The sequence below is a fragment of the Cystoisospora suis genome, assembly GCF_002600585.1.
Source record: "Cystoisospora suis strain Wien I chromosome Unknown contig_4919, whole genome shotgun sequence".
Classification (NCBI taxonomy): Eukaryota; Apicomplexa; class Conoidasida; order Eucoccidiorida; family Sarcocystidae; genus Cystoisospora; species Cystoisospora suis.
In genome coordinates, this window is record NW_027157711.1 from 252 (window position 1) to 10,948 (window position 10,697).

At 48.9% G+C, this 10,697-nt stretch overlaps 2 protein-coding genes across 2 annotated transcripts; one reads left to right on the top strand and one right to left on the bottom strand.

The window, feature by feature from the left end:
* Positions 1–35: 35 nt before the first annotated feature.
* On the top strand, positions 36–1,103 carry CSUI_008671 (uncharacterized protein). The gene has a single exon (XM_068068798.1). It carries the CDS (start codon positions 55–57, stop codon positions 541–543), a length of 489 nt encoding a protein of 162 aa, XP_067919225.1. The 5' UTR covers positions 36–54; the 3' UTR covers positions 544–1,103.
* A 1,974-nt stretch (positions 1,104–3,077) lies between these two features.
* Positions 3,078–10,609, bottom strand: CSUI_008672 (uncharacterized protein). Its single transcript, XM_068068799.1, has 3 exons — positions 10,369–10,609; positions 5,532–9,910; positions 3,078–4,462 (listed from the first exon to the last, which is right to left on the bottom strand). The coding sequence occupies exons 2-3, from the start codon at positions 9,766–9,768 to the stop codon at positions 3,975–3,977; spliced, it is 4,725 nt and encodes a 1,574-aa protein (XP_067919226.1). The 5' UTR covers positions 9,769–9,910; positions 10,369–10,609; the 3' UTR covers positions 3,078–3,974.
* Between the last annotated feature and the right edge of the window lie 88 nt (positions 10,610–10,697).

Here is a 10,697-nt window from a genome sequence, read left to right on the forward strand (position 1 = left end):
TAGTCTCTGGACGCCAAGAATCACTACATTCTTCGAGAGCTATCCCAGTTGAAGATGACGCCTGGACAAGCGCGGGAGTACATCAACGCTTTCGAGAAGCTGGTGCTACGGGCGACGAGTGTCGACGATGTCACAAAGCGATTCTTCTTTTTCAATGGGATCGACAAACGTACTAGGGACGCCCTTATTGCAGTGGAGGATGCGTCACTGCAGGATATATTCAAAATGCTAGAGCGGCTGGGTAGCTCCCACCAACAAAATGAAATGGCAACTCCGGTTCTGCCTCGTTCGAAAGAAGCTGGAGTAACGAACGGGTTCGAGGAACCGATGGACATCAGCGACAGATTTGCAATCACGGCACAACATCGCAGAGAGGAGCAGGCGCGTCGCACCATCAGACCTCGGCCCGGCAACCAAAACTTTTCGAGATGGCAGCAGTTTCCCCGGCGACAGGCACGGGCCACCACCAGATTGGGATTGAGGAGAAGGACAAGCCGAAGACAGCGTTCGGTACTCGCTACGGCCTGTTTGAATGGAATGTGATGCCTTTGGGTTTGGCGAACGCGCCAAGTGTTCGGTCCGTGATGCACGAAGTGTTGCGGGATCTTCTGGATTAAACTGTAGTAGTATACCTAGACGACATATTTGTGTTTACCAAGACAGCCGCAGAGCATGGATAGCACTTACGAAAAGTTCTCGAACGTTTACGGAGATTCAAGCTGTATGCAAGTGTGAATTTCACCGGGAATCAGTGCTGTTTCTTGGTTTCGTGTAATCCGCCGGTGGTCTCTCGCCGGACCACAAGAAAGTCGAAGCTAATGCCTATAGCAGAGAAGCAGGAACTGAAACGGGTCTATGGTTTGGCGTCATACTACAAGATGTTTGTGCCCAAGTTTAATTTATTTTTAAACATTATTCAATTAACAATAAAATCATTCGCATCGATAGCATTACCGCTTACCCTCCTGCTTCTTAAGGACGTGCCGTTTACTTGGGGACAGAAGCAACACGAAACTGTGGAGCGGCTAGAAAAACGATTGTGCTGTCCGGCGGTCTTGGCTCTTCCAGATTTTCAGAAAGTGTCCATTCTGTACACAGATGCGTCCGATGCCCCCTTGGGGGCAGTTCTTGCGCAGGAGCACAATGGCCGAGAAAAGCCAGTCGCATTTCTTTCTCGTGCCTTGACCAGACAGGAAACCGTTTACCCTGTTCGTGATAAGGAGTTACTGTCGGTTGTGTGGGCAGTCAAGCAGCTGCACTGTTACTTGCGTGGTGCACCATTGTCACGGTTCTCAAGACTCGCCCTTCTTCACTGGGTTTGACCCCAGAGCAGAGAAGAGGGCTGATGGAACCTTCATCCCAGATTAGTCTTTCTGGTGCGGACTAGCCGTCGAACTACCTGACAGATGCAGGTAAAAAGGGTGATCGGCACTCTGCAGCTGTTGTGGATGCGTTGAGCGACCCGGATCGTCAGAGCCGTTAGGAGCGAAGGCCAGACTCAAGGCTGGAAACTCCAACACCAGTCAGGTTTCCGGTAGAACTATCTCTCCGAGAAACTCTCGTCGGAGAGGGAGTCGGACGTCGATCAGTGAGTGCTTTTGGTAACCCAATATACGAGAAAGTTCCAGGGAATTTCAAGGTGAGAGTTTTGAGCACGTTCACTACTCCACACCTCATGAACGACCCACACACGCACACTCCCCGTTTGCTCACAACAACCTTTCCTCGGAACGGAAAGGATTGCGGGACAACACCTGGTCTGATTTCCTTTCATTTCCTGTATTCGAACTCTCACTTCCCGTCAGTCCTGTCCGTCAAGCGTTCTCCTGGAGTCCGGCCTCCCAGGAAACTTAACCGGACCAGTCCAGAGCAAGCTCTCTTAACTTCCTTGTCCGACCCCCAAACTCAGAAGAAAGATTCCTGGTTTACTTTTTCCCTTCTCTCTCTTCTCTCGTTCTTCTCTTCTCTTCCTGTGTACGACGGACTCAAAGACTGTTGAATGCGAACATGGAGCTCCGAAGGTGTCCGTGCATTACAGTTATTAAGTGAACCGTTCGGTTAAGTGTGCCCTCCCAGCAATTCATGGCACTAGCGAAGCTTAAAAGGGTGCCACCAATTGCTGATACAGTTGACGGCACACAAATCAAAGCCATCGAAGAGGCTCCTGGGCGTGTGTGAGCGGCAAGTTGGTTTATCTTCTTCTCGGCCATCTCTAGACCCAAGAACGCACGCACGATGACTGACCTCCCTCTTCAAACGCGTCCCTATCCAGGGACGGCACTCTCAAGTAGTCACCCGGAAATGGGTGAACAGGCGCCAGGCCTTCGATAATTGTCTCCGCGGTTGTGCGGCGCCGCCTTGGACAGCTTGCTGTCTTGGCTTCGGAGCCGTAGGCGCTTGTATGACGGCACGTCGTTTCGAGTTCTCCAGCACACACACAGCGGCACACCGCACGAAGCCGAGGAATACGCGCCAGGCATCGACGGGTTGCACTTCGCAGAAGAACGGCTGCTGCCGAGTAAAGCTACTGAGACGGTGCGACACCCTAGCGGTATCCTAGGAGGAGAACGTGCCGAGAACTTTCTGGAACAGGGACACGCACCCATCCAGAGTCAGTGTAAGATCATATTCGGATGGGGTTCGCTAATCCTGTCTTTTCCGTAGTCGTAAGCTTTGAGAGCAGTGGCGTCCGGACCCATCAGCCCCATTTAAGTCCGCTCCCCTCCCCAGAGGGTGCACACAAGATAGTAACGTGCTGGCTAACACCCGCCTAGCCTGGAGCATTATGCTAAGAAGACTGAGAGGAGGGCTTTCTTTGTATCGCCCGTCGCCAGACGGGTCCTGACACTGTAGCATCGCATCGCCGGAGGGGATTACTTGGAATGGCGACTTCGTCGAGAACATTTGTAACTCCGCAGGTGAGAAACCAGCAGAGACGAGCATCACCAAAGCCTTGAGATGAGAGGTGTTCCGACAGGCATCGGTACGCTCCGGCAGCTGGTAGTATTACCTAATTAGACAATCCACTGAACAACCTCTCGTACCTTTCTTGTAATAAGCAGAAAGAGACGAACGTACTCGCTCCGACGACAAAGAAAACAGCGCACCTTGCCACCTTTTCCAGAAATCTCTCAATGAAAACCGGGCAACGTCTCCTCCCCGCCGCACCCTCGCACAGAATTTTGCGTACAGAAGACGTGAAGCATCGAGGAGGCACATTCTTTTCACTGGCGCGTCTGCGCAAAAGCGACACTCCGCTTTCTCATCACGCAATTGAAACCAAAACTCACAGGGGCACGTAAGTAGACATCGAAGAAGTTCGGTTCTGTTCATTCATCCCGAAAAAAGAAAGATAGAGATTCTTCGTGCAGCCGTTCCTCTCAAATCTTTTCTCCGACGATTCAGACTACCTAGCCATGGATAGATGAAATCTCACAACGGATTTGATTCGAGCAAGAAGAAGACTTTCAAGATATTCTATCCTACCGCTCTCTTTGCCTCTCGGCGGAAATCGCCGCCAAATGATGAGGCTGTCTGGTTTTGCGGTCACTGCGACTGCACCCGGCTCACCCACGAAAAGACCTGTATCCGAACACACTTAGTGAAGTACCCGTTGCAAACATTTCACTCAGTCTGTTCTGAGATGTTTGATCACAACGTATCAGTCAGCTTAGTCAGCTCGTATTTATTCTTGGCAATACTGCAGCAATTGACACCCTGAATGAAAGCGCTCGCTTACACTATAAGAGAGCTCTGGAGAGACAATGTTCCCAAAAAACTTCACGGATGTACAACGACGCTCAGATACGCCCCCTTGATACATGGCCACCAACATATACATGTGTATACCAATGCCGTGTATGCACATACATATCCTCATACATACATATAGATATATATAGATATATATGAGAAGACGTCTGAGCCCATCTATTTGTACGTACACCTGAGAAATTCGGAATGAGTGAAGATCATCAATACGAGATTGGCCACCCAGCAGTACCACCCCCTCCATTCCTAGATCTTCTCAATGTTCTATCGTCTTGGATGAAATGACACTCAAAGTCTGCGATCCCTCCATCATCGCTGCTCCCCCAGAAAGTCTCATAGACAACTTGACTCGGAGTTAACCCAGCAGCAGCTGCCATCGCGGCGGCATCTCCAGCAGAATTGACCGCATGCGTTGGGCGTCTCGAATATTGGTGGACTTGTGAATGAGGGCGACGATCTTTCCGTGAGTAGTTACTGCTACCTAGGGAAGTTCGTGAAGATGATCTCTTGCCCCGGCTATGTTCGCTCTTTCTTCCTGACGCCCTACTAGAGCGAGTAGAAGAACCAAGTGAAGAAGATGAAAGATAAGCTGCTTCTGAAGATGACAGCGATGCCGGTGCAGATAAAGAGGACGATAATAGTGACGGATCTCGAAGAGATGACCGAAGAGCTAATAGACTTGAAGGAGTTTCTGCAGCAATGGTCCGCAATACATCAACAGTTCAAACAGATTACGAGGCATAGTGATGGTAGCAGTAGCAGTCACCGTCCTCCACCTGCTCGAGCGAGATGGAGGAGGAGGAGAAGGAAGGACCGGAATGGACTATTCATAGCGGCAGCAATGTAGTAACTACCACGCCCAGCCCGACTATAGAGATGTATGTCACTCGAGATCGGTACTGTTAGATCCGATAGGCGTTTGCAATTTCCGGTGTACTCTAAATCTCATAAGGGGAACAAGGTGGAACCTTAAGAGGATTGCAGAAAGCTCTTGCCTGTCATATATTCAATAGAACGTATGAGTATATATATGTCTGTAAGGACAACATCTACACCCCGGCGTATACTTCGAACTTCGACAGACACGGTGTGGCTGCGTTCCAGGATATGAACCGCTGCTTCTCACTCGGAGGGGGACACGTTGCGCTTATAATGTGCTTTCCCGCGAAGACTATAGTATCCCTTCTTAGGTTCATGGGAAAAAAAAAGAACACAGTACTAGCTGCTGTCCACGGTAATCACGTCAGGGCTCTCTACATGTGTTGATAAGAAGAATGGCCTCCTGGAGAGCCCTATTGTTCTTCTTTGTTTCTCTTTCCCCCACTCTAAAAGCACCCGCCAGCAGAAGTTAAAAGTACACTGCGGAACAAACGATCTACTCAGCACCCCGGCATCAGCATACCCCTGTCTAGCTACCTATCTGTTTCCAATCTATCTACCTATCTAGAGAGATCACGCCGACACTACAGCTGTAAAGGAGAGACGGCTGTACACTTCCAGACCGAGGAGATGAACTTGGACTTCTACTCATCTCTATTTGCAAGTTCTCTCTTCACATATACAGATCTTTCAAGCAGAGCATTCATTCGACAACAGGCTTCGCTTTTCCTTTCAGGGACAGAGAGCTGATGAAAGAAGAAGACTATCCTTCTCTACAAAGAATAAGCGGGAGAGTCGACAGATCAGCGCTTATGACTATCGTTTTCAGAATATGAGAACTTTCTCTTTGCTCTTCTCTGTTCTTGTGTCTTTTCACTCACCCGCACAACAAGGGCCAAGACAGAGACTCTTTTCTCTTGCTTCTTTCATCTTGATGTGAGCCTGCCAGTGAAGAGTGGCTATGTAACCTGCAGCTGCCCCTAACATAACAGCAAACGGTACATACACCAGCCAAGTATCTCCTAACGATGAGGACGTTCCCATGTCTACTCTATCACCGGTATGGCTTCTGTCTTTTTCGCTTGTTCTTCCGTCATCTTCTCCTTCTTCTCTTTCTCCCCTTTGTTCACCTCTCCCCACAGTTACAACTAGAGGCGTCTCCTTTGCCTTGAGTCCATTCAAAGAAGTCTCGTCAAAATGGCTGCTCTCTTCTCGAGGCGTAACGAATCCGGAGGAAGCTCTTCCTTGTTCGTTGGTATGACCCCTCTCTGAGGAGATCTTGCCTTTCTCTAGCCATTCTTTCCTTGCATCATTTGTTACTTCCTCTCCTTTTCTTCTTCCGTCGATCACTGCGTCATGATGACTTAGAGACAAAGAGGCCTGCTGTTGTTCTCTCTTCTCTTCTGTCGAATGGAATTCCTGCAATGTTGGAGGTCTTCGTAAGAACAGTTGAAGTCTCCTAAGAAGACTGGAAGACTCATCTGCTTTCTCAGTTGATAGCCACCGACCTACATCACGCATGCCCTTCCAAAAAGACATGTTGGCTACACGACTCCATAACGCTTCTGGCTGGTCTCTTTCGACTTCATGATCGGTAGTAGATATCTCGCTCTGTTTAGGCGGCTCTTTTTCTTCTTTCTTCTTTCCAAGTTGAGAAATCTCATCTGTAGAAATCTCCAAAAAGTTGTCACTGGTGACAGCAGGGACAGCGTCTGATGTATTTGTTGAACCCATAGACGGAGAGGAAGGTGTACCTAGATGGAGATGAGCAAGAGTCATCGGGTGTACATCCAGCTTACTACTGTACATACACAGAGCAATATCAAGAGGAAGATTCTCTCCGTGTACACTCAGTGATAATGGAAGCACAGCATCAATGAATTCCTCTTTCCTTTCATGATGACCTCCCTCTAGTGTAGCTCTTTCGTCCCCTCCTACCATGTTCTCCGTTGTCCTATGCTGACCAGGCGGGGATGATGCAGAACTATCTTCCTTCTCATGTTGCATGCCTTTCTCTCTGAAGGACTTCACAGTATCTTCCTCAGGATAGACAACTCCAGGGATACTCCCACCAGGAGAACTTGTTTCTTCTTCTGCTCGCCTCGTTGTCGAGACAGGGCCAAGAAATCCATTCCTACCCCGTATCTCCTCTCGAGAAATGGCTGGCGAGTCTGTCTCATCGCCAAGGAATGGACGAAGAGGCAGCCACGCAAGAGCTTGGTTTTGAAAACGCCCTTCACAACCTCCAGAGACAATCGACTTGGCGATCAGGAGCGATGATCTAAGACTTTTGAAGAGCTGTCTTGTCGACGATGCATGCGACGAGTCTTCTATTTGGCTTGTCTTCTCTATAGAACGGCTGCTTTTCCCATCTGTATTCTCCGCAAGTTTGACCTCTCCCCCCTGTCTTCTTCTTTTCATTCTCTCAGTTTTCATTAAGACGTCCCCCGGGCCTCTGAGACCATCGTGGAAAGAAACAAAGATCTTCTCCTTGTCAGGCATCTCCATCTTCTCATGGTTAGCTACACGACGATGACCCTTATTCTTTTCAGCATCCTTGGGGGAGAGAGCCCACTGTGTCGCCTCAAGAGGTGGCTGGCCGTCTCCGTTAGCGTTGCTTTTCTTCTCTGTGTCTTCTGTAGAAGGAAAGCCGAATCGGAGAGGTAGAAGAAGATGAACATCGTATCTATCATCTAGAGACATTTCTGTTGGACGTGCATGAATCGATGGGAGAAGAGCAAGATCTTGACTATGTCCTTCCCCTGCAACTCTCCAGAAAGTCTTGACATCTCTCTTCTTCCTCTCTTCATTTTCTCTATCCGGCGTCATCTTCTTTCGTTCTTCATCTTCCCTCCTTACCACGCCTTGTCTCGTTCCTGAGTTGTGTTCTATACCTTCACCCCCTTTTATAGATGAACGGACTTCTTCTCCAAGAAAGGTTTCATGCGGAACCCCTGCAGAGCTGTCTCTTGCATCTGATCTCGTCATGTGTATGAAGACACGCGGTTTGATACATAGTGACGATGCTCTCGATGAAGTCGTAGACATGTCTCCTGTCTCTTGTTTTCTGGAAGAAGCCCCTCGTCTTGAATCATTCTTCATACGACCTAAAATACACGCGTCTGGTATATGGCCTGAAGCTACTAAGAGTGACGAGATCATGGGGGATGAAGGGAGAGAGGTCGCCGTCGGAAGAGGTGCTTTCTTCTCATCCTTCTCTCCATCCACGAGATCACTTGAAGCAGAAGAAGAAAGAGAACTTCTCAAGATAGATGGCTGTTTCACAGGGTTACTCTTAGTGTTTTCTTCTTGCTCACTTGCCTCTGTTGAACTAGATGAAGCTGACGATGGCGTTGAATCGGTAGAAGATGAAAATAAGGAGGAGGAGGAGGAAGAGGAGAAGGATGATGAACCAGGGTTGGTCGACATAGGAAACAACGTGGACGAGGGGGGAGAGAGAGAAAACCTAGAACCTGTGAGTTCAGAAGATAAGACAGTTGAGAGAACTTGTTCTTTATCTCTTTGAAGTGTTTCTTGCTTGTCTCGTTCTTCTTCCTTATTTCTCATCCAGTGAAAACATATAGCAATATCTTCGTCCCAGAGTTGATCGGATGGATCTGTAAAGACAACCGAATACACCTTTTCATTCTCTAAACCTTGTCTTTGAGGGAGAATCGTCGTCTCTCCCGACGTGGTGTTCTTTCTCTCTTGTGTTTGTCCCTTCACTTCAGAGCAAAGACCTCCTTCGAGAAGTCCTTCCTGGTCCTCCATGGTGTGTTTCATACTCGACCTGATACATCTCCCTTCTTCTTGTCGTTGTCTTAACTCAAGTATAGCTGCGGGGGCTGTAGCTATCGGTGGCGAAGAACAGAGGGAGTCATCTTTTTCGTGAGACTCGAGACCATCCCCCTCTTCAGCAGCGGAATGACGAGGAGCTCCTTCTTCCGTACTCTTAGTAAGGCTGGTGTCTATCCGGGTTGCCTCACTCGTCTTTTCATGAGAAGTCCCCTGTGAAGAAACTTCTCCTTTCTTTGGTCTCCTATGGAGAGAGAAGAAAGAAGACGGTGGATCCGGTGAATCTGGTCGCATGTGAAGATCGAGCTTAACAGCCCATCCCGCATCGGGGTCACTTGCTGTATGCAAAGTCGCATGATGTATGGAAGAGAGGAAAGAGTGAGGAGGGTGCTGCTTTCGAGACAGCTCTGTAGAGGGGGTGTCGATGGATACACGACGAGAAAGAAGGAGAGGTGAGAGAAGAGAAGCCGGACTGCCTCCTGATAAGTAGTAGTGAGCAATGTAATCCTTCTCTTGCTGAAGAACTCCCTTGTTCGAAGTTGAAAAGAACAAAGAAAACGGAGATGAACCTGAGAAGGAACTTTCGCCCGACAAAGAGGAAGGAGGGGGAGAATGGGGCTTCAGGTGTCCTGTTTGAGATAGGCGAGGTGAAGGTGTGAACTCATTCGTGCGAGCAGATGAATGAGCGGATACAGGCTGTTGCGTAGATAAACTCGCCACATGTCGGGGTTTCTCTAACTGGAGAAAGCTTCCTTCTTGTTGAAGATGAGAAGAAGGACGGGTAATTTGGGGAGAGGATGCCCGGGTGTGTGTTGAGATGGAGAAAACCGAGGAAGAGTTAGATGGAGTCTTTCTTTCTGGCGCCGGCGGCGATGTGTTTCCATCTTTCTCTTCTCTATGAGAAGAAACAGAATGCTCTGCGTGTTGTGTAGTTACATGGAGACTGTTGCCTTTATGAGAAGAAGAAGAGAGAGGAGGCAACAAAGTCGACTCCTCCTGAGAGTTCTTACTGTATGGTCTTCTACTAGTGTCACTTTGAAGTACCGATGACGACGGTTGAAGAGGTGAAGGAGGTCCCCCAGCAACAGACGAAGAAGAACAGAGAGGAGACGACGCAGGACGTGGGGGTGAAGAAGACGAAGAAGGAGAAGAAGAAGATGAAGAAGAAGAAGATAGACGTCCCGGAGGAGGGAGATTCGGGGGAGGTGGGATGGATGCAACAGGGGTCGGTGCCCGAAGAGAAGAAGCAAGAAATGAGGTGTCGTCTCCAACAAGAGATGAAAGAAAGATGAGAAGACGTACGGGACGGAGTGGAACTAACATGATGTTACTTCATGGGATTTTTCTCAAGAGAAAAAGTCAAGTCCAACGCGTGTGCAGAAGAACAAAAGTGGGCGGGCGACGGGTGGCGGTAGGATGGAGCTGACAGCGCGGGGACTTTTACTTAAGAAAGAATCGAGCAGAGCTACGAAAGCAAGGAAAACCGAGAGAGGCGAACAGGTAAAACAGCACAGAGATTGACAAATGATGAAGACAACTATGTCCTGATGTGGCAGAAAAAGAACGAGACTTCTGTTCCCCGGGTGACGTACTGATGACTCTCTCAGTCCCGCCGGTGCCTCCTCATCTTTCCCCTCCTAAAGCATAGTGACTCTAGAGAATTTCTCCAGTGTGTGAGAGAGGTAAATGGACGTAAGAGAAAAGACAAGTACTCCCAACAAGAGCTGCAAAGTTGCGGAAGTGAAGGCCATCCATAAAGAACGAACGATTAGAGCCACGCAACCCAAGGGCGGGAAGACAGACAGACAGGCAAACACTCGGAGAGGTTGATGCTTGGACGAGGGAGTGTGCTGACGGGACGCAAGCGAGGATAAAAGGGGGTCGGAACAAAGCAGGAGAAGGCAAGAAAGTAAAAGACTTTACCAGTTTTGCTTTAGTAGCGTCCTTCAGTGAGCTAGTAAGAAAGACACCTTCTCTATCATCTTTTCGCTTCTCTGCGCTGCCGTAACACCCCCTAACGAAGTCAGCAGCGTGTCCTCGAGCTTGGCGCACACGCGGCCGGTGGAGGAGACAAGAGATCTTTTCTGAGGCAGCAGAAAGCGCAATGAAGACAAAGATGAAGACAGAGATGATAAAACTACCATGCCATATCTTCGAATCTCCAAGGAGCTCCAAGTTCTCTTTACTTTCAAGGAATCACAAGTCCTTTTCGCTACGCACATATATACGCTCGGAGCAAGAGGTGGCTGGGC

Coding starts and splice junctions, on each gene's coding strand:
- CSUI_008672 (XM_068068799.1), bottom strand. CDS start 9,768: ATGTTAGTTCCACTCCGTCCCGTACGTCTTCTCATCTTTCTTTCATCT. Junction 4,463..5,531: donor TCTTGGCCCTTGTTGTGCGG/GTGAGTGAAAAG, acceptor CCATTGCTGCAG/AAACTCCTTCAAGTCTATTA.
- CSUI_008671 (XM_068068798.1), top strand. CDS start 55: ATGACGCCTGGACAAGCGCGGGAGTACATCAACGCTTTCGAGAAGCTG.